The sequence below is a fragment of the Microdochium trichocladiopsis genome (assembly GCF_020744255.1).
Source record: "Microdochium trichocladiopsis strain MPI-CAGE-CH-0230 chromosome Unknown B0I36scaffold_10, whole genome shotgun sequence".
NCBI classification, from domain to species: Eukaryota; Fungi; Ascomycota; class Sordariomycetes; order Xylariales; family Microdochiaceae; genus Microdochium; species Microdochium trichocladiopsis.
Genome location: NW_025763553.1, coordinates 2,810,051 through 2,836,731, shown reverse-complemented (window position 1 = coordinate 2,836,731; position 26,681 = coordinate 2,810,051). Strand labels below are relative to the sequence as shown.

Sequence of the window (26,681 nt, the reverse complement as noted above, 5' to 3'; positions counted from 1 at the left end):
CTCGCATCCACTCCAGCAGCAGCGGGCCCCTTCTTGGGTGATGTATATGCACTGCCGGTCTGGCACCTGGTCCGTGCAGGGCAGCGGCAGCGCCGTCATCCCGCGCGGGACCATGCCCCCGCCCCACGGCAACAACCATTTCTGGCTGCCCCAGCCAGACGAGCGGGACGACCTCGGCTACCCACTGGTGCACGGCGTCATTAGAGTCGCGTACCTGTTCTCGCGGCGGTATGCCTACACGCAGGGCAGCACCACCGCGATGTTCGATCCCCTTAACCAGCCGTCCGACAGCAACCCCAAGAGGCCGGTCATCTGCCAGCTCGTCGCGGGACTCGGTGCCGATGGGCGAAGCAAGGTCAACTCGGACGGCACGTGTCCCCTGGCGTGCGGGCCGGCGGCGGGGGAAGATGTCAGCTTCCGTTGCTCTTCGACCAGCAATGAACGGAACGTCGGCTCCAAGAGTGCGGCGGAGGCGGCTGGGTGCAGCCGCTTCGTGCCGTATGTGGTGGGACCAGTATAGGAGCTTAGTTGGGCATGGCCGCCCCCATCTATCCGTTGCACCGTAGGCGACCGCGTCGTAGTCAATGTCAAGAACAGCCTGACCATCATTCAAGCTGGTAGTGACGGTCATTACCAGGGGCAAGTTGGGGTAAGCCCATAGTTAAGGGTGGGTTGGGTAAACCCCTGTTAGGTGGATGGACGGTCACTACCAGGACGGTCATTACCACAGGGGTCTGGGACGCGGCTGGACCCCTGATCGTGTCTGAACCTAACCTTAACCCTCAGCTAACCCTGGTGCTGTGCCGTATCTCTCCTGTCCTCTCATCAAATGACCCATAGCACATGGCGCGGCCTGGACGCGCTCGCCACCCTGACGGCGAAAAGGTGTAATAATTACTAGTACAACTACGCGTAGAATAGAAAATACACCTCATATATACACTATCTAACTCTTCGATCTGCACACAGTCCAGTTGTGAAAGGACTATCTAGCGATGGCGATACACTTCGAGGCTGACGATAGTCGCACCACCGGGGGCCAGGTCGGACTGCTGAGCTGGCCTGCGGCTGACGCCAGGAGTAGTTACCAGGAGCATCGCGTCCTCATCTGCGTCTCGTGCAGGGATTCGGCCAGACAACGGCATACGACTACACTTCCGGCGGACGCACAGTCTCAAGGGCGAGGTACTACGCCAGATCATCGACTACAGCTACGCCGTAGGGCCAATCTCGAACCCGCACACCGTGCCAGTGCCAGCCGACGATTCACCCCATATAGAGCAGCTACCGGTCCTAGACGGCTTCAGATGCTCGGACTGCCGCTTCCTAACGACGAGCCGGAAGCTAATTAGGGTCCACCGCTCGCAGTCAGGACACGATAGTGACTGGAAGGAGGTCCGGCTGCAGACCTTATCACCAGGGAGCCACGCTCGGTACTGGGTAGTCAAGGAAGGAACGCGCGGCATACCAGGCTTGAGCACACATACCGCAACCTCCTCACAGCACGCCTTACTCGAGCGGGTTGCGAGGTACGAAGAGAATCTAGCTACGGAGCTGGAGGAGACGCGGCGGACGGTAGACAGCCGGCAGGGAGCCGACTTCGAGTCGACGTGGGTCCGCGAGATGGGCTGGGCAAGGCACCTAGCCGGCAGCGACTTTGGCGAGCACTTCCAAGCAGGTCGGAACGTTCTTACGGCGACGGAGCGCGCCAGGCTACGCTGCGAGGCGGATATCTCCGAGCAGAAGCGCCTTCTCCGGCTCGGAGCCAGTTTTGACCGGCTTATCGTGAGAGGAATCGAACGGACAGGTCAGGTGCCAAAGGAGGTACTCCGGTACCTAGCCAGTGTGGATCCCGACCGCCCGGCCGGTGGCCCGTTCAGGACGGAGAACGGCCAGGACACGAAGGATCGATATCAGGCCTACTGGAAGCGCTACCTCTACTATTGCGTCCGGACTGGGCGACTCGGCCGAGACGAGGCTGCAGAGAAGTTTCGGATACGATTCAACGATGCCCAGTGGGCTGTACTTACGGAGATTATTCGGCAACTCGATAGTAGCGATCCGAGCGTCCAGGATAACGATAGGGACGACGCCTCCCTAGCTTCGTCGACCTATATCGGGTCTGAAGAGGCTGCGACTCCAGGGCACGGGGTAGTGGAGGGGGGGAGGACCCGGCCGAGGACCCGCTCGACGAGCCCGTTATGGCCTTCTACGTCGAGTCGTTACAGCAGAAGGTCGCCGTCCACCTATTCAGCAACCCGCTCCTGCACTTCACGGTCGTACTCGGGATTAGCAGTAGCCGTAAGACCTACGCCTGGCGGCCAGCGACCGAGTTTACACCTCTTATAGCTGGGCTCGTCTGGTGTGCCCGTCTGATCCTACTAGAGTATATATTCGCGGGTTCAGAAGCCGGCGAAGATATCGACGAGGAAGCTATTAAGCACTTCCGCGCGCAGCATCGCGACTAGCTTACTGACGGCTCGTTCTCGCCCTTTAGCGCGATGATTCGGATGATGACGTACGGCAAGGGCTTCCGGAAAAAGGAAGGCGGTACACCACGGCTGATGTGGGAGGATAATAAGGATGCATTACGATACCTCGGTAATCGCATCCCGCTTAACGACTTCCGGGTAATGGCAGCAAGTATTGTGACAGACGCGGAGGAGCTCCTAGACCAGCTCATGTTCAGGGAGTGGATTCCGCTAAGCCAGGTCGTTGTGCTCCGCAGAATCAAGGACAGCCTCAGCTTCGAGGGACCTGGGGCATCATTCGCTACGCACGAAGATAATAGCTGGCTAGAGCCACGCTTCCGCAGGCTAATCGGCCCATGTGCCACGCAGCTCTGGGATGACGAGGCGGGAATATTCCGTGCGGCAAAGGTTCAGCAGTGGCTCGGTCAACTCCAGTCCTTCCGCCAGGCCTTACTTGTCAGCACACATACGTGGGGAGGCCAGCCGGGGAGAGGGCCGGAAATTATAACGATCCGGCACTGCGACACCCAGGACATGCTCCGCAATGTCTTTATATTCGACGGCCAGGTAATGCTGGTAACGGACCGCGACAAGGGCAAGGCAATCCGCGGAATCGGCCGAAAGGTTGCCCGTTTCTTACCAGATACTGTTGGGCGACTAATGGTCGCCTACATTCTATGGCTACTACCGTTCGAGAGACTCCTGCTCACAGAGACGAAGGCACAGGAGCTATCGAAGCCGCTCGACGCCTGACCATCATTCCGGCGGGAACTTGTCTGGCGCAGTCAAGTTCCTGACCATCATTCCCGGCCGGGAAGCGCTCACTTTCGCGCATTCCTGGTGGGACAGGGGGCCGGGCGCACGGGCCATTGAGTGCATTCCGGTACCCCAACTAACCCCAGATTGAGTTCATTCCGGCCAGCGAAAAATGGGCTAACCCCCAGCTAACCTAACCCCAACCCCAAACTTCACCCAACCCCAACTAGCAGGGGTCCGAACCTGTGGGGCCAGTCGCGCCCATATATGCATATATGTACAGGCCGCACGACGACGAGGGAGGCGCGTGGACCACACTAGAGTAAGCAGGCAGGCAGGCGCGCGCGTATAAAGAGAGGGGTAAGAAGAGGAGGGCCAAAAAAATGCCACGCCTGGGAGTCGAACCCAGCTATTAGGGTGAAAGTCCCGTATGATTTAAGTGGCCGCGCGCCCTCTTATATCAGACCTCACGATAGCGCCAGACGACGACTAGAAGGCCACCACTACGTATCCAGATAGGCCGCCAGGGCGAGCGCCCAGAAAGGGGCAGAAAGGAGCAAAAAGCTACTAAGCCTGGGAGTCGAACCCAGGTCTCTACTGTTAAAAGCTTGACGTCCGGACCGGATGAACCTACAAGCTTAGGTATACGGACGAGCCTATAACGACAGACAGCCTAAAAAAAAGAGGTACCAGAACGACCCGACCCTTACGATAAGGCTCGAGTCGTTCTGGTACATGCCACGCTGTCACGATCCTGCCTCCGGGGTCAACCGTCTGGCAGGGCGCTGGGGTTGCTGTTCTGCAAGATAGGTAAAGCCTGTGCAATCACAACTAACACTCTGCTGTCGTTCTCTCTCTGGGTTGTCGTTCGTGTCTCTTGGAAGAGATACCAGTCTCGGCAATTGAGTGACTAGTTCAAGTGGGGGTGAAACTGATACTTAGATTGATCGCTGAAGTACAAAGGTAGTGACTGTGTATCTAGGAGATCCCCCGCATCTATATATCCTTTGTCCTTCACCGTGGTCATGCCGTGCTCGACTGACGGTCATGGTGGTTTGTTCGTGACCATCAGTCTTGGCATTCGTGATGGTCATGCAGGCGATGCATGACCGGTATTCTCCGTTCCTTATCCTTATCGTGATCCTTGCACATGCTTACATAAGAAACCTGTGACGGCACTGCCACCTGATCCGCCCTTGTCCTTGGCCTGATCCTGTGGCCTAGTTGTTTGTGCTCTTCTCGCCCAAACAGCCGTCCCCTGTTGGTCGGGTCGTCACACACGCCTAGGAGTCGAACCTAGGTCTCCACTGTTGAAGCTTAACGTCCGGACCGGATCAACCCACGAGCGTAGGTTAGAGACCCTTATTCCTGTGGCCGATAATGGGAAAGAAGCATATGACAGTGACGTCATAACCGCTAGACCAGCGAGGCTCTCTGGCTGTTTGTTGAATAGTCAGTCGCTTATTTAGATATATAAGGCTCAGGCAGGCAGGCAGGCAGGCAGGTCGGCAGGCAGGTCGGCAGACAGGTAGGCGGAGGAGTAGCAGTTCGTCGGGGGCGGTGGCAGGTCGGCAGTGGTAGCAGGTCGGCAGGCAGGTCGGTAAGTAGTTAGCATAGCGAAAATACCTCCGAAGCGGAGGAAGGGGTACCGGTAAAATTCCAAAAAACATACCACCAGATTCTCCGGACGATTCTGATAGTGAGGACATCTCGAAGTGGGTCCCTGTCCGGCCCGGGGCCGCTGTAGCCCCACTTCGGCCGAATCCGAACCCCCTACCTATCGGTTCAACAGCGCGTAGCTCCGCCCCACGGTATCCTATAGTTTTGCGAGTAATATCGTTCTGGCCGCCTCGAGACGGGCTACACAGCGATATAGGTATCGCCCGGTAGGGTGGGGTTAGCGGCGGCTGGGTGCAGTTTAATCTGGTAGGCCGTAGCGAGGTTAGGGTTTCGAGGGGCCCGCGTTTCCGGGACCTACTCTACGACACCTAGAGCGGGAGAGTTCTAAGCCAAAAAAGAAGTAGCTAACTGTATTTCTAATACAGTTAGCTACCTCTTAACGGCGCGGCCCGGAGTTGAACCGGGGACTCCGACAGGTAAAGCCTGTGGCGTCTTAACCGCTGGACCACCGCGCCTGTTTGTTCTGGGAGACTGGCTGCTTATTTGGATATATAGGGTCTAGTCGTGGCAGGCTGGTAGAGGAAGCAGGTCGGCGGCGGTGGCAGGTCGCTAGCGGTAGTAGGCCGGCGGAGGTATAGCAGTTCGGCGGCGGTAGCAGTTCGGAGGCGGTAGTAGTTCAGCGGAGGTAGCGGTTCGTCGGCAGTAGTAGCAGGCCGGCGGAGGTACGGCAGTTCGGCGGAGGTAGCGGTTCGTCGGTAGTAGTAGCAGGCCGGTAGTAGTAGTAGGCCGGCGGAAGTAGCAGTTCGTTAGTAGAGGGAGTAGGCCGGCGGCGGAGGTAGGTTATTCCCGGCCGGGAAGGGTACGGGTTATTAACTTGAGGGCATTCCGGTACCCCAACTAACCCTAGATTGAGTTCATTCCGGCCAGCGTAAATGTGCTAACCCCTAGCTAACCCAACCCCAACTAGTAGGGGTCCGAACCTTAACCCCCCTGACCATCATTCCGGCCCATAGTTGAGCTCACTTTCGGTCAAGTTTGGTGGGGACAGGGGGGTGGCGCTCGGGCCATTGAGGTCAACTACGCTACCCCAAGTGAGCTCAACTATTGTATGGGGATCCGCCCATGGGGTTAAGCTAACCTTACCCCAACCCCTCTTACCCCAAACCCCAAAGGGCTAACCCCCCACCCCCTAAGCTGGGGGCCTTTTTGCTGCTACACTATATATGGCTGCATTATCGCCATATATACTATATGTCATATAGTACTGCATCCTGATTCCTCTATAGTACAGACAGGTACGGGCTATGGGGGCCGCGGCGGTGAGCCCCCCAACTGAGGTGAGCTATCATGTATGGGGTGCCGGCCGGCCGGGGGTACAGCGATTATGGGGCCCCGGAGGGAGGAGGAGAGGCCCAGGCGACCACACGCAAACACGCACCCGGGGGGCCAAAAAGTAAGATGGGAGAGAAGAATTGACCTGGGCCCAAGAGCCCGTGCCAGTTTTTCTCTCCTGCGGCCCGGCCCGGGATTGAACCGGGGATTCTGCAAGGCAGTCATTGCCAGCAGCGTCTTACCGCTTGACCACCGGGTGTCTCTGTTCTGGGAGACTGGCTGCTTACCTGGACCTATAAGGTCAGGAGGCCGTGGCTCAGTAGGTCGGCGGAGGTGGCAGGCTGGGCGGCAGCAGGCCAGACGACTACGTTATATATACCTAACGGCGTATCGGTAAGAAGCCCTAGCCCGCCCAGGAGTAATATAGAAAGCAACATAGAATAGAAGGGCAAGGTAAGAACATCGCATTCGTTAGCTTAGACTAGCAGAAATCTATGCATAGTGAAGAGCAGACCCTCTCTCTCTCTCTCTATCTCTCCCTATCTCTCCCTGTCTCTCCCTGTCTCTCTCTATCTCTCTCTGTCTCTCTCTATCTCTCTCTCTCTCCCAACCTATTCTTATCTCTATACCGTGATCCCATCCAGTATAGCCGAGCTGCAGCGCTCGGCGTCCTGTCAGCACTCAGTAAGTATACGGATCCGCCTCAGCCTCTGCCTCATATTCCGCCACGGCCTCCGCGCTCGAGTCGGAGCCGTCCCAGCGGTTGAGCGGGTGCGTATGTGCGCGGGCCTCGGACTCCTCCGCGGCCGTCATATCAACCGAGTAGTCCCAGTCACAGGTCTCGCCCTCTATGACGCACTGGGCGCAGATGCCGGGGCCGTCCGCGGTAACCCGGAGCCGGTGGCAGGTGAGGAAGATGGGGGCGCGGCCCTGTATGAAGCGGGTGGCGCAGTTACTACACTCCGACGGGGCGTGGTCGTCCTGGAGGACGGAGGCGGGGAGCTCACGGCCACGCGTATCGCAGAGGATACTCAAGACCGCCTCGTAGGTGCGTTCGACCCAGAGGTCATGCCAGAAGTCGGCGTCGAAGAAGAAGCAGGCGTCGCGCCGCTCTTGAGGGTGGGCGCGGACCAGGTCGAGCAAGTCGCCGTGACCGGCAGCGAGGTCGGCGGCTATGTGGCGGTTGACGGCGAAGCTGACGAGGCGGAAGCCGTTCCTGACCTCGATATCGACGGTGAAGCGGTGGCTCCTCTCACCCTCGCGCGGCCAGCGCAGCTGTCGGGTCGCGTGGCCCTCGGCAGCTTGCTCGCGGAAGGCCTGCGGCTCATCCAGCCGTCAGGTCAGCCTCACACTGTCTCCAGCAAGGTCAAGTAAGGTCGGGAGGGGAGGGAGTAGCTCACATTGAAGTTCTGCACCTGCTGGATCGCCATTGTCGAGGCTGCTGCAGTCGGCGGAGTTGGTATGGCTGTAGTTATGGGTCTGCTGCTGTACGGAGCACGCCGGGGTGATTCTGGGAGCACGCTGTCGGCCAAGACCGAGAGGGAGGAGCCGCGTGTTGGTGCGTCGAGTGAGTATGGGGAGGAAGGCTGGCGGAGATGGCGGGCAACGGCGAAGCGCTGTCGTCGAGTGGGATATGCGCGCTGCTAGGTCTGCGTGTAGGCAGCAGTGTCGTCGGCAAGCAGAGGCGGCGCGGAGGAGCCGGCAGGTATGTAGGGAGTGGTCGGATGTGAGGAGGAGGATGGAGAGATGTCGGCGGAGGAGGAGCTGTAGGCAAGCACGTTTGCTCTCTTGTGAGTAATGTCGCACAGGCGGCGGCGTGGTCGGCGAGCAGGAGCGGCGCGGATATGCAGGAGCTGCCGGATGGGAGTGAGAGTAAGAGTGAGGAGGACTGAGAGATGTTGGCAGGAGGTGAAGTGCTGTGCTGTAGGCAAGGACCGTTTGCTCTGCTGTCTCTCGTGACGTGGAGGCAGTTGCTGCGAATGAGGGCTGGCTGGCCTGGAGAGGACTGCGCCGGTTGAGAAGACTCTGCGGCGGCGAGCCTGGTCAAGTCGGAGAGATGTTTGTGCGAAGGGGAGTAACGAGGAGGCGGCTGAACTGAGAAGGCGGCAGAGTTGAGCTCGTTTAGCTGGACTGGCGTGGCGCCGATGACGAGGAACGCGCTGTTCTTGGAAATGACTGCTGCCCTGCAGTACGAATCACGAAGCTATCAGTACCGCAGCAGCCTCTGCAGTCGCGCCGGAGAGTGAAGGAACTGGCTGCTGTTTTGTTTGCGAGACCGTAGCACGGATCGCGAGGTTGTCACCGCTGCTGCTACTGCTACTGCCGTTTGCTGTTTGCTGCATGCGGCCGTTGGTGCATATGAGCACGCCGTACTTATTGTGATATCGACTTGGCCGCCGCTCCTGATGTCTCCGACGGAGTTGTACGACTGCGATATCTGCGAGGGAGGTGAAGAACTGCAATATCGACAGCAGAGTTCGCGACAGTCCTGCGCAGACCGAGCAGCCGCACCTCCTCGTCACTGGTACCCGGCTCGGGCGATCAACAGTACGTAGCAAGCTCGCCAACCTCGTTGCCGCCAGTTTCGCGATACCTGCAAACACGACTGCCCTCACTCGTGCGCACCTCTCCGTCAGAGCCCGCCCTGAATCCATACATCTTCCGCGCGGCTCAACCCAGCCTCGCCTTCGACACATCGCCTGTCACCGCTGTTGCCGCCAGCACCCTCCTGTCACGCGTGCGTCAGAGGCCTTCTCCGGCCTACAGCTGCCTCACTCGCGCCCTCACGGTGGCCTTACAGTTCCTCCACCCAACCACAACATCACCGCAAGAATAATCGCCCGACAGCCTCAACAAGGCCTCCGTTCCACACGCCAGGCACCTCCTCCTTCGCCCTGCCCACCCTCTTTACGTCAGGCACGCAGACCTCTCGCGCATATATCAGGATATCGCCCTCCGCTGCCCTCTCCGGCCCGCATCCCACCTTCCATAACAACAGCAACAACCACCGCGGAGCACCACCCTCTCCGACCTCGCCTCCGCAGAGACAGCAGCAACAATCACAAGGACGGCAACAGCAGTACCGCCCTCTCCTGCTCTCGCCAGGCCTGCAACCCAACATCCACAGCAACTACAGTGAGCACCACGGCGCGCCGTTTGCCGACTCCCTGCCGCATAACTGTAGGTACTCGCATTCCTCCTCCACTGGCCGGTGCGCTTCAGCTTCACAGCCGCAGCTGTTGCCAGCATTCCAACCTGCCTGCCCGCTTGCCTGTCAGCTTGCCTGCCTGCTTGCCTGCCAGTTTGCCTGCCTGCTTACCTGCCGCCATTTCCTTCCCAAGTACCTCGCGCGCAAACACTCTGGCTGCCTTACTCACATTTGATCTCGCAGGCCTCTGAAGCCACGCCAGCTTCATACAGCCATCACCAGCCTCAGCAGCTCGCCCAGCGCACGGCCTTTATCGCTCCCGCATTACCGAGCTCAACTCTGCCTCCCCGTGCCTCCCTGCTCGCCCTCGTCGCCTCCGCACAGCGCCACATATAGGATACATATCACGCCCGCAGCTCAGCGCAGCCAAGGTTAGTCCCACCTTCCGCAGCGCCGTTGATCGCCTCCGCGCAGGTTTGCTTACTGCCAAGTCACCCAGATGTCTTCCTCCGGCCCTACTCTCCGCTTCCGCCCGGAGATTGCCGAGCTGCTTGGCCAGCAGACGTTCAAGGTGAACGCCAACAACCGCGGCTTTATCCGCCTTTGGTGTGGTGAGGGGCCGATTCAAGAGCTTCTCATAGAGTTGCTCGACAAAGACGTACGTTGGATATAGGCGATATAGTAAGAAGGCGAGGGTATAGACACAGCTAATGAGATGGGCTTCGACAGTACCTCGACGAGCACCGCCTTATTCCTGCCGAGCTCCGCGCCCGCGCCGGCGACCCGGTCCCCTCAGACGAGCCTGGGCAGGCCTTCATCAACGTCAACGCCTTTATCCTCGCCGACCTCCGTGGGCTGGACGACTTGCGTCACTGCCTCTCTGCCATTCTTCCAGGCCCTCGCAACCCCGTCGGAGGTCCTACCCGCCCGCGCCTCGAGGTCCTGTGGATGGCTTGCGAAGCTAAGGCGAACGCGGCCCCCTGCCGGTTCTGCATAACCAGCCCCGCCTCCGACAAGGTTAAGTTCTTCGAAACCTGTCTCGCCTGGCGCGGAGTCGGCGGCGAGAAGTGTATGAACTGCGCCTGGAAGATGTCCCGCGGCCCGGCCTGTAACGCACAGGAGGACGCTATTACTATCTGTAAGTAACTCGGCTCTTCCCTTGATATCTCGTACTAACTCCGTCCTAGAAGAGTAAAGCTGGAACGAGTAGAGCTGGACGCTAGCGGCCTTACTAAGGTACTCCTCGATTGTATTCATAGCGGCCGGAAACTAGAGAGTATAGTAGCTCTCATCGCCCTCGAGGCCTTCTTTCTAGTCTAGCAATATAACAATTATGAATCGCCATCCTCTTTCTCCATATATATCTATTCTCACTAGTGCCTAGTAGAGAGCGTAAGGATATAATAGTACTAGTACGAGGCCGAGGCTAAGGCAGAGCGCTAATATACTAAGGCCGACGCTACCTTTATAAAAAAAGGAGTCCAAAGGCCTGCTCCAGCGTAAGCACTCTAGAGCAGACCTTTGACGACCCGGCCTGGAGTTGAACCAGGGATTCCGCGTAGCAGTTGCCAGCGGCGCCTTACCGCTTGACCACCGGGCCTGTTTGTTCTGGGAGTCTGGCTGCTTATTTGGATATATAGGGTCTGGTTGTAGTAGGCTAGCAGGCCAGCGGTAGTAGTAGAGAGCGTGGCAGAGAGGGTAATAGAGAGCGTGGCAGAGAGGGTGATAGAGAGCGTGGCAGAGAGCGTAGCGGAGAGCATGGCAGAGAGCGTGGCAGAGAGGGTAATGGAGAGCGTGGCAGAGAGCGTGGTAGAGAGCGTAGCAGAGAGCGTGGTAGAGCTGATTTAGGTAACCTAAATTAAGGTCAACTAAGTATCGGTAGAGAGATTAGTAGTAAGTAGCAGCAGGCAAAATTCTAGCTTACCGCTAGCCGGGCTAGGGGTTCCCAACTTTAATGCGATAGCTTATTTAACGAAAAGCTAATCGACGCGACAAGGGGATGCGCGGCGACGCGAGGTGGGCTAGATAAGAGGGTATGGTTAAGGGGTAGAATATTGGAAATATAAAGTAGAGAAGATAGAAAATAAACAGTAATTCTATATAATATAATATCAAGACGATTTTACGCCTACGATTACGCCCTCCCGCGAAACGAAACGAACGCTAGTATACGCTAGCTATGGAGAGTATAAGAGATAAAGAGGATAGCGACGGGAGGGCCGCACAGGCGGGAGGAGACATGGAGCAGGAGCTAGCAGCGAGTATCTATCTCTACGAGCCCGCCCGGGTTCTAATATGCTTATCCTGCAAGGCAGCTATCCGGCCGGGGACGAATATTGCTACACACTTCCGGCAGAGGCATAGGTCGAAGGGGCAGGAGCTCCAGCGCGTCGTCCAACTCGCAACAGTCGCCGCTTCGATGGTAGCTAGTACTGGTGGGCTGGCGGACCCATATACGGCAGAGCTCCCGGAAGACAGCAGCGCGCCGATTCAGCAGCTCGCAGTACAGGCGGGGCTCCGCTGTAGCGCGTGCCGGTATCTCACAACAAGCCAGCAGCTTATGTTACAGCACTGGGCGGCGAATCGAGCAGATACCGCTACCGAAGACGGACGCCTACAGCACGACAGCCCCAGGAGCTGGACCGAGGTAGCGCTACAGTCATTCTCGTCGGCTAGGCAGCTTAGACGGTACTGGGTAGTTGACGCTCCAGTGCCGGGACGGGATGATCGGGAGGACGGTGTGGGGCCGGGACCGGTACCGGGACCGCAGGCGGGGCGGGAGTCGTTGATTCATAACGGCTGGGAGACCCACATAGCGGCGTACTAGGCTAAGATTACCGCCGAAGATATAGAGCGTCGCCGAACGATCGATCACAAGGCCGGCGTCGACTTCGAATCCCCATGGGTACGCCAGATGGGCTGGGCTGAGCATCTGGCCGGCAAAGATATGGCGGAACTACGGCGCGCCGCCGAGCCAGGTCTATCAACCAAGGAGCTAGCTAAACTAAGCTGGTCCGCCCGGAAAGAGAGGGAGGCTTCGGAGGCGGCGCTCGTACGGCTGGGCCAGAGCTTCGACCGGGTAATCGAGCGGTGCAGCCGGCGGATCGGCCAGGTGCCCGTGGAGACACTCTGCTGGCTAGCGAGCCGCGACCCGAACCGGCCGTCGCCGCAGCCGTTCCGCGTAAAACAGGAAGCGCAGACGATGGAGAAGTACCGGAGCTACTGGCGGCGCTATCTCTGCTACTGCGTACGGGTCTCCCAGCTCGGCCGTGCGGAGGCGAGGAGGAAACACCAGGTCCAGTTTACCAACGCACAGTGGGCCGCTCTCGAGGCCGTTACGGAGGCTCTCGATAGTACGGAGGAGGAGAGCTCCCGGGTAGGAGGCGGCGGCGAGGAGGAGGAGGAGAAGAGCGACAACGGCGGATATCTAGACGAAGCCGTCTTTACGTTGTGTATTCTGTCGCTTACGCAGCAGGTACTAATCCGGCCGTACGTAAACCCGCTACTCCACTTCACTACAGTACTCGCGATCGACCCCGTCCGAGTACGATTTCGGCCGCCAGCCGAGTTCACATCACTACTAGCAGGTCTAGTATGGTGTAGCCGCGTACTACTACTAGAGTACTTCTTCGAGCATGTGCCGATCCAGGAAGAGGACAGTGCTACGGACTCCGGCGAGGGGGAAGACGAAGGGCGTAGCCAGCTCCAGGCTAGGGATATCGACGTATTTATGGACGGCTACCGGCAGTGGATCGCAGACGGCTCGTACAGCCCGTTCAGTACGCTGACCCGGTTCTTAACAATCGGAAAGGGCTACCGCCAGAAGGAAGGGGGCCAGCACGGATTATCTGGGAGGACGGGCGGCAGGCGCTCCGGCTATACGGCTTCCGGATCGAGGTCCAGAACTTCCGGCGGATGGCCCAGGGGCTCGTCTCGACAGCCGAATCGGCGCTCGACGGGCTTCTGTACGGCCAGTCGGCGGTACTACTGGGACGGATCGAGCTCGGTAAAATCAACGACAGCGTAATGTACGAAGGGGGTGGGAAATCGTTTATCTCGAACCCGCAGAACAGCTAGCTTCAAGCTGGGCCCCGCGTCGTTGCCGAGCTCGTTTCGGAGAGGCTCTAGTCGTCCCAGCGGCAGCAGTACCACCGGGGGCGGTCGCAGAAGTAGCTAAACCAGATCGGAACGCTGAAGAGCCCGCTACTCGTACTAACGCACGTCTGGGGAGGCCAGCCAGGCCGAGGGCCCGAGATTACGAGCGTGCGGTATCTAGATACGAAGCAGCTAAGCCGGAGCGTCTATATCTTCGACGGGCAAGTAATGCTCGTAACGGACCGAGATAAGGCCAAGTCGATCCGGGGCTACGGCCGAAAGGTCGCACGCTTTCTCCCGGAACGGGTCGGGCAGCTACTTGTCGTCTATCTCGTCTGGCTGGTCCCGTTCGAAGAGATGCTACTCGATACGATTCGGGCTCGAAAACCGTCGGAATCGCTACGGCACTAGCTATAGAAGGACGGCCGGAAAGGCCGCTGGGGAACGGACGTGCTCACGAAGGAGCTCAGGGCAGCTACGGGGGGTTATCTCGGCGTTAAGCTAGGTACTTCGGCGTACCGTCATCTAGCGATCGAGCTAGGCCGGACGATCCAGGGGCTCGTCGTACAGCAGAAGGAGCTCGAGGTCGGCGCTAGAGACGACGGTTTCGGGCTCGAGGACGAGGAATTCGACGAGGCTACGGGCGAGCAGCGGCAGAGAGACCGGACGGAGCTGATCTAGGATCTACAGGCGACCTATAGTAGTACTATAGCGCGATCGCACTACGTGATTAATATCCAGTTCCTAGGGCAGCTACAGCCGCAGATGATCGCTAACTACCGCGAGATTAGCGGGCTCTAGCACTAGTATCTAAGCTGGGATGGCCAGGGTAGGGTTAAGTCGCCGGATAGGGCCCAGAAGCGGACGAGGAAGCGGAAGCGAGAGTCTACGGAGGCCGAACTCCCGGGTAGGGAGGAGACGATAGAGCCGAGCCCAGAACCGGCAAAGCAGAGGAGGCCGCTCCCCGAAGCCGTCGGAGAGGTCCGGCGCCGGGTCCAGCAAGGGCTCGAATCGATTATCGGGGCCGGTGCCCGCTAGAGGACGGCAGAGCAAGAGCAGGCTATGGTCTCGACGGGCACCTGGCCGATCCGCCGGCTGCACCGGTCGATCTCCCGGTCGAAGCTCTGGCCTAGCTGTGCGAGCGCCGCTTCCGAAGCCTCCCTCTCTTTCCGGGCAGACCAGCTCAGCTTCGCCAGCTCCTTCGTCGATAAACCTGGCTCGGCGGCGCGCCGTAGTTCCGCCATATCCTTACCGGCTAGATGCGCCGCCCAGCCCATCTAGCGGATCCACGGCGACTCGAAGTCGACGCCGGGCTCGTGGTCGATAATCCGGCCCCGCTCCGCGTCTTCGGTAGCCACTTTAGCCTCGTACGCCGCCATGTGGGCCTCCCAGACTTGACCTCCACCGCCGCCGTCCGGCCCCGGCTCCGCTATTGCCTCTGGAGTTGCCTGCCCTACTGCTAGCGATTCCACGATCCAGTACCGCGTACGATACCTCGCCGACGAGAACGACTGTAATCGTACCTCTTTCCAGCGCGCGTAGCCTATACCTGGCGAGCCCTCGCTGTGGCTAGCATCGCCGCCGGCTACTTCTCTCGCCTGGTGCTTCTGGATCTCATCCCGGCTCCTCGTCACGAATCGGCACGCCCGACAGCAGAATCCGGAGTGGACCTGGAGCTGCGGAACAGCTGGGCTGCCGTCCGCCGGCACCTCTGCTTCGTGTGGCTCTACGAGCCCTCCACGGCCCTCTATTGCCACTGCTGCTGCTGCCGCTGCCGACTTGACTACCCGTAGCTGGCCGCCCTTGAGCTGGTGCCTCTACCGGTAGTATGTAACTAGACCGCTCACGGCCGCCGGGATGCCTGCCTGGCATAGCGTGCAGATGAGCACGCGGCACGCCTTATAGAAGTACAGATCTAGCGTCGCTATAGGCTCCGGCTCTGTCGTTATTATCGTTATGGCTTTCGCGCCCTGCTCCTGCTACGCGGCGCTACTACGATCGCTGTCGTGATCACCTCCCTAGCTGCTGCGGTCCATTATACTTACCGCCTATACCTGCGACTCTCGGGGCTGCTTCTGGACTTCACTTTAACTCACGCGTAAATGTCCTTAGGTTAAGACCATGAGCTAGCATTCTAGTACGTGCCCGCGCGCGTCCGTTTCATCCTCATCCTCCCTCTCTCCCTCTCGCGCTCCCTCCTTTCAGACCCCCGGGCTAGTCCCATTACGCGTACGCGCGCTCATCTCATTTTATTACCTGTCACTCGCTTTCCTTTTTGCTGTACCTGGCCGCACGCGTGGGGGTTAAGTTAGACCCCTGCGCTTGGGGGTTGTGAGCTGGGGGTTAAGGTTGGGGACCCTGGGGACCCCTGCTTGGGGGTCTGCTTGGGGGTAAGGTGTGGGTGCTGGGGGTTAGCTGGGGGTTAGCTGCTATTTGGCTGGCCGGAATCAACTCAAAACTTGGGGTAGTGGGCGGCCCGGAATGAACTCAATGGCCCGTGCCCTGCTACCCCTGTCCCACCAGGAGTGCGCGAAAGTGAGGGCTTCCCGGCCGGCAATGACGGTCAGGTTCAACACTACAAGTCTTCCATTCGAACCCCGAAAGCTTTCCACTCGGTTGTCTACAGGTGTGCCACCGAAAGCTGCAACACTAGGGGACCTTCACGACTGTCCCAGGAAACTCATAATGGGCCCACGGGTTGGGCCTCGGGCTGGCATCTGCGAGAACTGCGGGACACGCGAGTCGAAACCCTAAAGCGAAAAAGAAAAAGAAAAAAAAGGAGCAGCCAGGCCGTCAAGTCGTTGACATGAACCGATTCACAGCCAGGGATGCAACCCTTCGGAACCCCCCCCTCCCGCCCCTGCCACCACACCTCAATCAGGAACCGGTGGAAAAGCCTCTTGGGCTTTGTTCCGTGGGCCGTTTACAGCGCATATAGCCCCGGGCTCACACCGGCCGCGGAGGTATTTTGTAATTACGTACCTTACGTAGCCACGCATGGAGCTGCCTGTGAGTAGTCCGGTCTCCTCTTCGGAAGGCCCATGAACTCTTGACTCGGGGCCCCTTTTGCCTCACAGCAGAGATAATTTGCGCTAGTGGTGATGCGCCGTCGAGCGAAGCCGGCCGACGAAGAAGCACCGTTATCTGAACATCCCGTGCTATCGCAGCCTATAGGACCGGAGATCACGCCCAAACATGTCTACAGGATTCTCTCGTACGAAGAAGGAGTAGACTAGTACTATGCGGCCTAGTTAGAGTCTAACGGCTGCATTACGTGGCAGTGAGACATGAGTTAGCGGCAACAAAACGGCCTAGTCTTGGCTCTCGTCCTGGCAGCCAGCCGCTGGGCGCCAAGGTATCCGTCCTCTCCACAAAGCTTCGGAGGGTTTCTCGGCCGCCCAAGCCCCGCCCGCTCCGATGGCGTGCCTAGCCTTGCTGCAGAAGGCTCCCCAGGGCGGGCAAGGTTTGACACATACCCCCTGCCCTCAGTTGGGACCTGACATGTCAATCCTCTGCTGTTTGAGTTGCATGCATACATTTATTGGGGATATGCTTCGGCTCCGCATGAGACCCTTGGCACTCCCGCTCTTGGCGGCGGGTGTCGGTGCGACTTGGTCTCTCTAGAGTGGTCGCTGTTCTCGAAAGATCCGGACGTCGCTTGTCTGTGACGCCGGGGTGCGCTGATCATCCAGGTGTCTCTTTTATGATCCGATTGGTGGTGAATATCCGGTCTTGTCGAGTGCAGTGCTTCTCAAGGGAAGACATATTACCGTGTTTGCTGTTTTATAAGGCAGCTCTCTCATGACAAGTCTTGCGGACGAGCTGCGATACGGAAGACACGACCTCCCGTGGGTAATCAAACTGCCCCCGGTAATGTGGTAGTACGCCGAAAACATAATTCTGTGACCCCTGGAACTATCGAACCTTGCGAGAAACGTGCTACTGCTTTTTAGTGGGAGTGACGGATGCCAACAAAAACAAAGTCAGCCAAGCCAACGCGTCGAGATTGAGGCACATTACGACGCCGCGTCGTTATAAGGACGCTGAAGTGGAGGCCGTGCGGCTGCCCGGAGGCAGTGGCTGGCGGGGGGAGGAAAATGTGTCTATAGCGAAGCAAAATCATGTAGTGTAACGACGGCATTCTTCAGGGCTGATTGCTCCCACAACCCCAGTTCGACGTCTCCCAATATTCGCCATGTCTTAGCCGCGGCGCGGGCTGGCCAAGTCCGTGGAGTCGCAGGGGATCTGCCTGGATCCGTGGCTCATTGGGCTGTGACGTGTTGGCACTGCAGACGCCACGAGACGGTATAAGCTCGGGCGGACGGATGCTTGACTAGGGCGACAAGGACAAGGTTCCGGGGCGGCAACACTGATGCGGGAGTAGGCCACGATGTGGTTGTTCGTTAGCCCTCGTACGCTCATAGTGGCCTTTGGGGCGTCTCCCTATCATTGGCTCTCCTTTGATGTATCTTCAGGGACGAGACACGGACGGGCGAATTTGCAACCTCGAAGGCCAAAGTCGCCGGAGTAAGTTGTCCAAGGTGGACACCATCAGGGCGGACAAAGCCTTCAGATGGATGCAGGCTGCAGACTGACTTCCAAGGCCGACGCAACACAGCCAGCCCGTGTCTGTGATATGATTAGCCTGCCGGGAGTAACGCCAACGCCACCTTGACAACTCAGTTCTTCCCCGTGCGTTGAATCGCGGGTTGGCTCCCGAACGTCTCTTGTTGATCGGTCTAAGCCGAAGTAAGTATTGAATGGAGGGCTGTGGACGCGGTGACGTAAGCGAAGCGTCAGCCGAATTTCGACAACGACGAGGGTGGCATAGGAGGACAAGCTTTGGCAGTGGACCCCCAGGGGTGAGTCGGCTCCAGATAAACTAGCCAGTGGGCCCAGCTGGGGCGACTTGGAACCTTACCAAGGGTATCTCACTCGACTCAACACCGCACTGTCGTTATCTTGCTCATCTGAGTGACGAGGCCCTGTAACAGCGTTGGGTTTCCCTGCTTGACAGAGCTCCCCCAAACTACGCAGTGACTGGGCTGTTGTGCGATTGGCTGGCAACTCGGGTGATCATCATCGACCCATTGTGGTGGAGTATCTGGCCAGGGCCGCCTTGAAAGTATGCAGGAGCCGGCATCATCCAGTCGAGTTTGCATACACGTGCTTGCGTTCCCGTCATGAGTGCATGTGGCCCGGTGGATGCTTTGCGGGTTGTGCCTGCTGTTCCAAGCCCTGGTCATATGCCGGGCACAGTCGTGTCACTGTTATATGCTTCGAGCCTTGCTCGCCGCCAGTGACCATCGATATTTGCCAGTCGGGTTGCTACTTGAGCTATTGGCAGTTATCTAGCCGCCGTTTGGTCCGTATTGTCATCTCCCGGTCTACCAACGCAACCCCCCCCTCTTTAACGACATCTATCAGCGGATCTGAGCTGTGATCCTATCCTTGGAACCCCATACGGCGACACGAGACGAAGAATTGCATGCAGAACTCACAGCCATATCTTCAAACTGATCTCGATCTGCCAGAATGGCCCCCCCTTCAAATAACGGTGGTACCACCCCTCGACGCCAGTCGTGTGATAGGTGCCATGGCCAGAAGCTGCGCTGCGTGCGCGACGCCAAGAGTGATATCGGTGCTTGCGTTCGCTGTCTCCGCCAGGGCGCCCAGTGTGTGTACAGCCTCAGCTTGCCGAAAGGACGACCAAGCATGTATCGTTGGGCCGATACAGTCGGACCTGGGGAGACACAACCCACCAAGACGACCGCATCGTCGTCAGACGCCGCGTCAGACGTCCAGCCCGAAGCAGAATCAAGTAGCAACAATAGTGGGAGCACCGCAAGCGGCAGCAGTACTGGCTCATCTAATGGACGCCCAGGAAGCGCGGCTCGGTCCAGCAGCTCCAGCAGCTCTTCCGGTGACGACGACAACATCAACACTGGTAATTATGTGGCACAGCCATCCAGCAGGTCAGACTCCGGCTCGAGCCTTGCCAAGCCGACTGACGAGGATGCCGTCATGAATGATACTCTTCTCCCTGACACTGATGCCTTCGGCGCCTCCTGGCTGGACCCAAACGCCTGGTCCGGTACTGAGATGCTCGAGAACCTCGGCCCAGCGTCCCAACTGGACTTCAGTTCGGTGCTGGAGCACTCGATAGACCCAAACATCCGCCACCAAGATGTCGACATTGACTACTCCAACCATCAACGACACCCGCCAAGGTGGCGGGAACGAAGTCACTCTGCCTTTTGTGGCAGCACCAGCTCATTGCCTGATCTCTCTACAGACCACGTCACAAGCATAAGCCAACTTTCGCAGTTGACCATGAGGCTATCCCAGCTTTATCGGTCAAATGAGAGTCTCAATGAGACTGTGCGCATGTCGTACCGACGCGGCTCTGTCGGCCACGACGGGCACGTCAGAAGCCCTCTGGTCGACGACGGCGTTTTTAAGCTGGTCTCCGCGTGGTTGTCCTACCTCTCTTCGAAAGCGACCCCTCAGACATCCATCGACCCGCCTACTTCGCCCGACGACGGCGCAGACGTCCTTGGTGTCGTACTGTGTGGCGTCTTCACTGCATCGGGGGATCTGCTCGAGATCCTTAGAGGCCTGATGCCACCGTCCGACCCTTGGAGCGCCGCTCCCGCTCACCACGGCAACATGAACTCCAATTTCAACTCCCTGACGACGGCACCCAATGGTGCCACTTGCCAACCCAAACCCCAGCATCAGCATCAGAAGCACCGCGTCCGGACGGCATCAGTGAGCAGTCAGGCTATCTCTCAAAGCCCCGTCACCAGCCACCTTCTCTTAGCATGCCACACCATGCTCCTGACCATCTACAACTTTGTGCTGATCGCACTCGAGAGCGACGTCGATCTGTGCTGTCTCAACACCGCGTCCCTATCTTCTCCTCCAGCCGACCTAATGCTGGGCACAAGCCTCGGCAGTACGAGGAGCAGCTCAAGTGGTGGTTTTGGCCTCGGCGGCCATCCTTGCGGCGGTCCCTGTGGCGGCATCGGCCCGCTATCTAATATCCGGCTCGTCATGGTCGTCCAGCTCTGCTCATATCTGATCAACCAACAGCACCAATCTATAACTACCTATTTATCGGGTGTCGCTGCCCCGAGGGACGGGCAGTTCTTTTCCTCCTCGCCATTAAGGAACACCTCAGCGAGTTGGGAACAAATGTCGATTAATGGGGATTACAAAAGCGTTACCCAGCTAATGTCTGATATTCAGGCGAGGATGAACCGGCTTTTGAAGAGTCTCGGGGTATAAGAGTGTTACTGTAGTATACGTATTATAAAAGATTATTCGGCGTCACTTCGCGATATATCTCCTCTATAGTGAACATGTTCTAACGTAATCCACAAGCAAGCGGGTCACACAAGCGACCGGGTCATATTCCTGCAATTCTCAATTACTCCTCTCCTTTCCTTAATTTCTCCACGAACAAGTATGCCACGACAATCAATTGAATCAGAGATCATTCTCGCGCTAAATGCGCTTCAATCAGACCCTAAATTAAGCGTACGAAAGGCTGCATCGATATATAAGGTATCACGTACAACACTACAACAACGATACCACGGCCGCTCTGCGAAAGGCGATACCCGACCACGTAACCAGAAATTGACCTCGTACGAAGAGGACAGTACCGTACAATACGTAATCGACCTAGATTCGCGATCGTTTCCGCCGCGGCTTAGTGGTGTTCGAGAAATGGCGGATCGACTCCTCCGCGTACGCGACGCGCCACGCGTCGGAACGAACTGGGCCTCAAACTTCGTACGACGACGACCTGAGCTCCGTACGCGTTTAAATCGAAGAATCGACTACCAGAGGGTCCTCTACGAGGATCCGGACGCGTATCGCGCGTGGTTTGAGCTCGTACGAAACATAATCGCGAAATACGGGATCCACGATGACGACATCTATAACTTCGACGAAACGGGCTTCGCGATGGGTAAAATCTCCGCCGAAACCGTCGTTACGACCTCCGATCGACGCGGGAGGCCAAGGGCCGTACAACAAGGGAATCAGGAATGGGTTACAGTAATCCAGGGCATCGCGTCGTACGGCTATTCAATCCCGCCGTATATCATCTTCGCCGGGAAGGTCCACCTCGACTCCTGGACCGCGAATAGCCCCCTACCGCCCGACTGGGTAATCGCGCTTTCAGAAAACGGTTGGACGACGAACGAGAGAGGCCTAGAATGGGTAAAACACTTCGATTTCCATACGAAGAGTCGTACGAAGGGTACCCACCGCCTCCTTATCCTCGACGGCCACGAGAGCCACCATTCGGTCGATTTCGAGCTCTACTGCAAGGAACAGAATATCGTAACGCTCTGTATGCCTGCTCACTCGTCGCATAAGCTCCAGCCTCTCGATGTTGGGTGCTTTGGACCTCTGAAACGGGCGTACGGTAAAGAAATCGAAGGTCTAATACGGGCGCACATAACCCACGTTTCAAAGGAGGACTTCCTCCCAGCCTTTTATAAGGCGTACGACGCTGCAATGACCAAATCAAACATCCAGGCAGGCTTTAGAGCGACAGGCCTAGTACCGTACGACCCGAATTATGTGATTTCGCAGCTAGATGTGAAGTTTCATACGCCGACACCGCCAGGTTCCTCTGCTGGACTACCACCCCTATGGGTTTCAAAGACGCCGAACAACCCAATTGAGACCGAATCGCAGACGAAGTACATTGAAAATCGCATCGTACGACACCAGAATAGCTCACCGTCGTCCATTGTTAAGAGCGTACAGCAGCTAAGAAAAGGAGTCATAATGATGGTACACGAGCAGGACCTTATGCGCCAAGAGCTCGCCGAACTTCGAGATGCAAACGACCGCCTCAGCCGCCGTCGTCGTACGAAAAGAAAGCAGCTACAGAAAGGAGGGTCCCTCACGATTGATCAGGCAAAGGATTTGAAGGCTCAAATCGATGCGACGCAGCAGTTAATAGCGGAAACAAGTCAGAATAGTGGTCGTACGAGGAGGCCCGAAACGCGCGCGCGACGCTGTGGCGTCTGCGGGGAGCCCGGCCATAATGCGCGTACCTGTCAGAAAGTTGAGTCTACCTCTGAAGAAGAGGATTCTGAGTAGTTTGAATTGATTTGAGGCGTTGTGGTTGAATTGACTTATATATTGTCGTACGAGTACTGGGAGGGTGACCCGGTCGCTTGTGTGACCCGCTTGCTTGTGGATTACGTTATGCATATTTCAAAACAGTATGCCAAACTCAGCGTTAAGGACACGCGGATGTACGACGTCCTAGCAGCAGTTACCGATCTCTGGATTCGTTGGCGCATTAATGGAGACTGCAAACGAATAGCAGTCGAAGGCTAAGGACAAAAGGACACCCTTGCAAACATTGCGGCAAAGATGCCATAACTTTATAGCATATATTCTATGATTTCACTTCCCCTGGAGATATACTTTAACGGAGCTATTAAATATTACATTGGCAGCTGCAAGGCCGTAGATTAGCAAGGCGCAAGGACGCCACACACCTTCTGGAGAAGACTGACGCGGTTGCATTTGGATATTGTTATTTTACGATGGTTGTATGGCGCCCATTGCCGCGCATGCAGCTGTATACTTGAGTCTGGCAGCCCTCCTCGTCTCAGCCTATGTGAAGGGCAGCCCAAAAGGGTTTGATGGAGAATGTGCACATCGGGCGCTTTGGCCCTAGTTTCTGACTTACTAGAAACCTACTATTACAGTCTTCGGGGGGCGGGCCTACTGTTATGTTCCACCCCGGAATCTACTCAACTCCCAGGGTCTTATATGCGCCACATATATAGTGTCGCCAGTACACACTTCGACAACCTTCACGCTCCTACGTAGCATGCCGGCTTAGGGCATTTATCAATTCTGTGGGTTCCGAAACTGTTTCCTTGCTAGCAGAGAAGACATCCATTGAGTTTGTTATTTCGCAAGTGGAGGTTGTAGCACAACAAACCACCACGCTCACCATGTTGGTCATTGAGTCTGCTTGCTTGCTCGCCCACACTTGGGAAGGGAAGCGTAGTTTTTCACATATATTAGCAATGGCAAACGTCATTGCATTCATAATTCTCGCCGTCGCAGGCATATTCAGGCGGTTCTCCTTCCCGTGCTCCTCCTGAGGACTGCAACTTGTGCAGCTGTTTGACAAACGGCCTGAGCCGAGGGGCGCATCGGAGACTAGGATGTTTCAGACATTTATTAATGAAAAGTCCATCCGGCCAGGTTTTTGAAGAGGTGTGAGTGATCCCATGCAACCAGCGAAGCGAGGCTGGCGCTTACAAGGCCTAAACGATCGAAGAGAAGAGCCGCGGCCTAACTTCGCAAGACACCAAAGGACTACGCGGCTAAGAGACAACGCAATTCTTCAACTCCTACCCACTCTTAAATCCCGGCCTTCAGACATTACACATCACCAGGCGCGAGAGTGAATGGCGCCTACACTCCGTCTCCGAGTACCTTCCAAGGAGTCAGTGGCGCGTAAAGGGCGGGGAATGGAAGACGGCGCATCCGGTCCAGGTCAGACAGCACGCCCGGCTCTTCTCTCGTTCGACGAGATGCCAGAATGGTTTCAGCATGAGAACAATCAGTGGATCCTTCACGGTTACCGGCCAATATCGGGCTCGTTTCGCGCCTCGTTCCGCAGTTGGTGGTATATCCACAACGAAACAGTTAATATATATTCTCATCTTGTTCCGGCGGTCGTCTTCCTCGTCGGCGAATGCTATATCTTGCGGCACCTTGCAGGTAAAAGTTCCCGATTCACTAGTACCGATCTTGTTGCTTTCTCGTCCTTCATGCTTACGGCGAGCATTTGCTTTACATTTTCGGCTCTTTATCATACCTTCATGAATCACTCTTACGCGGTGGACCATCTCTGCCACCGACTGGATATGCTCGGTATAGGGATCTTTATAGTCGGTGACATTATCTTGGGAGTACACATAATCTTTTGGTGTGAGACTACACTACGCAATATTTATTGGTCTATGGTTAGTTGATCTCCCCAAGCTGGGCCTTTTCTGTGCCAGGACTGGGATCTAACACTATCTTCGTCGGTCAATGGATTGTGGTTTTTGGCGCATTGACCATTATTACGAATATCCATCCGAAGCTCCAGAGCCACAAATATCGCTCCATGCGAACACTGGTGTTCGTAGCAACGGGCACGTCCGTTGTGGCGCCCTTGATTCAGGGGCTCGATAAGTTTGGACTAGACCTGATGAGCAAAAAAGCGCTCATTTATACTCTGGTGGCAAAGATAGGCTGCCTTCTATCTGGGACCGCGCTTTATGCAGTGAGTTTCCCATGTTGCCCCTACAAGAGAAAGATTAATCCTAAGACACCTGATTCGAAAGATGAGGTTTCCCGAACGTTGGTGGCCTGGGTGGTTCGACATGTGCAGCTCCCACTCATTCATGCACATCCTGGTGGTCTCCGCCGCCGTGATCCAGCTGATAGGGTATCTGCAAGCCTTCGACTATGCTTACTTGAACATTACCTGCTTGGCCTCTTGAGTTATCACCATTGACCAGAAACAGCTCCAGCTAGCTCTGGAGCTTCCCAGGCGCGGTCGCACGCCTTCTTGCGATCACGCTACTACAATATCCCGGGATCATCAGAACTTGGAGTCCGAGACGAGGAGCACCACGTTCTATAATCCGCCACGCGGACAACTTTTCGAGGACTTGACAGCTGTCGCCATATCTATCAAAGACCCCTCGCCGAGGACCTCTCCGCGCTTATGTCAGCTCTGCTATGCGCCGAGAAGCTCACAAAGTTGTACATGTATGGCAATGGCGAGCTTTCTATGGGACTGAGCGTGGAGGACCCAGTAGATTTCCTGTCTGAGGTTCACGATCGCGGAACCGGAAGGCCGGCGCTTCAGGTATCGACCCTCGCATAGAGCCTTTTTCTGACCTCGAAGGGGGGAGGCGGACTCTCCGATCACATCGGTGATGAAGTGTGTGGAAGCTAGTCCCGACATCCCGAGCTCGGCGGGTGAAGTATGATAGTACTCGGATCAGATAGAGGGGATATCTGAGGTTGACCCGACGTAGTTCTTGGACAATCTCTTTTTGCTTAACTATACGTAGAAAACTTGGGACCTTCTTAGAATACCAAGTTTTTCTTTATCAGAAGTTTTTCTTTATCAGACTAGTATTTGAAAATTTCAGGGCGTATTCTAGGCCTGTTAATCTAAGTATTCTGAAATTTTGGGCCTTTATAGTACGTATAAAGTTAGTTGTATGAAACATTGAAACCATAACCTAGCCTTTGTGAAGTTTTGCAGGCCAGTTATACATGGCGTCTGGGCTCTATTCAGATACCTCAATTTCTTAAACATCTGCAACTGAATAGTCTATGTTTTGGTCCGGAATTTCTCGCAATAAAGGGTTGCTGGAGCATCGGCCATGTTAAGGGCAGTCAGAAATGGAGGGGAGGTGGAGCTTATCCGGACGGTGCTAAAACCGTCTCGCACAGTCCTAAGCCACAATTCAGTCGATATGGCCCGTGCGGGAAGCATCTCAATAAAGTTGTTAATACACACTGATTGTGCTCATGACGACCTGAAGCTGTCACGAGGCACCAATCACGAGTAAATCCTAACCTGGCTTCAGGAGAAAAGGGCTTATATTTGAGGACATCTAGCTATTGCTTCAGAACAGAGATGCGACCTCCCAAGATTTTGGGAGATGGCCGGCAGTTACCAGGGTGGGGCCGACAACTGTCCAACAAGTGCCCCTCCCCCAGTTACTACTATACACGTGGGAATGAACTTAGTTAATTAGTTAGAACGGACAGTGACGTACAAATAGACAACCCTCCAGTTGATATATATTAGAACCTTGCAGTCTTGGAACCTGCATCGCCCTATTAGACCCTTGGGCAAGGCAGGAGGACAACACCGCGAAGCCTCAAGATTATGCAACTACTGCAACGTCAGTCCTGACAAATCAGCGAACCGCCCCGCCTAATACCCTGTGGGACTTGAACCGGCTTATGCCTAACTTCGTTCGTAACGGACCCATATCCTGAGATGAGCGCGGGGCTGTCTGGGTTTGTTCGTGTTTGTTCGTGTTTGTTCGTGTTTTTTGTGTTTGTTTGTGTTTGTTCGTGATACCGACCCACACACCGACCCACAAACCGCCTGTATGCTAAGACCCACATGTTTCATGCCCACTCAGCACAGCTTTTCGTACATGAAGAGAAACGGGATGGAGCCAGCG

The 26,681-nt window shown here is 56.6% G+C and overlaps 4 protein-coding genes and 3 non-coding genes across 7 annotated transcripts; 4 read left to right on the top strand and 3 right to left on the bottom strand.

Moving 5' to 3' along the window:
* Nucleotides 1-112: 112 nt before the first annotated feature.
* B0I36DRAFT_367985 (uncharacterized protein) lies at nt 113-3,224 on the top strand (the record flags this gene model as incomplete). Its single annotated transcript, XM_046159545.1, has 4 exons — nt 113-498; nt 1,092-2,151; nt 2,229-2,386; nt 2,498-3,224. The coding sequence occupies 4 exons, from the start codon at nt 113-115 to the stop codon at nt 3,222-3,224; spliced, it is 2,331 nt and encodes a 776-aa protein (XP_046007818.1).
* A 2,063-nt stretch (nt 3,225-5,287) lies between these two features.
* B0I36DRAFT_t167 lies at nt 5,288-5,362 on the bottom strand. The gene has a single exon. It is a non-coding gene; the product is annotated as a tRNA-OTHER (tRNA).
* A 998-nt stretch (nt 5,363-6,360) lies between these two features.
* Nucleotides 6,361-6,438, bottom strand: B0I36DRAFT_t166. Its single transcript has one exon. It is a non-coding gene; the product is annotated as a tRNA-OTHER (tRNA).
* Nucleotides 6,439-6,956: 518 nt separating this feature from the next.
* Nucleotides 6,957-10,600, top strand: B0I36DRAFT_354241 (uncharacterized protein; the record flags this gene model as incomplete). The annotated part of the gene is made up of 8 exons (XM_046157287.1): nt 6,957-7,544; nt 7,839-7,884; nt 7,988-8,045; nt 8,654-9,314; nt 9,744-9,758; nt 9,827-9,985; nt 10,057-10,465; nt 10,587-10,600. 8 exons carry the CDS (start codon nt 6,957-6,959, stop codon nt 10,598-10,600), a joined length of 1,950 nt encoding a protein of 649 aa, XP_046007817.1.
* Nucleotides 10,601-10,852: 252 nt separating this feature from the next.
* Nucleotides 10,853-10,927, bottom strand: B0I36DRAFT_t165. The gene has a single exon. It is a non-coding gene; the product is annotated as a tRNA-Cys (tRNA).
* An 8,210-nt stretch (nt 10,928-19,137) lies between these two features.
* On the top strand, nt 19,138-20,712 carry B0I36DRAFT_354240 (uncharacterized protein; the record flags this gene model as incomplete). Its single annotated transcript, XM_046157286.1, has 1 exon — nt 19,138-20,712. One exon carries the CDS (start codon nt 19,138-19,140, stop codon nt 20,710-20,712), a length of 1,575 nt encoding a protein of 524 aa, XP_046007816.1.
* A 3,170-nt stretch (nt 20,713-23,882) lies between these two features.
* Nucleotides 23,883-24,968, top strand: B0I36DRAFT_251890 (hemolysin-III related-domain-containing protein; the record flags this gene model as incomplete). The annotated part of the gene is made up of 3 exons (XM_046150649.1): nt 23,883-24,447; nt 24,483-24,748; nt 24,810-24,968. The coding sequence occupies 3 exons, from the start codon at nt 23,883-23,885 to the stop codon at nt 24,966-24,968; spliced, it is 990 nt and encodes a 329-aa protein (XP_046007815.1).
* Nucleotides 24,969-26,681: the final 1,713 nt, after the last annotated feature.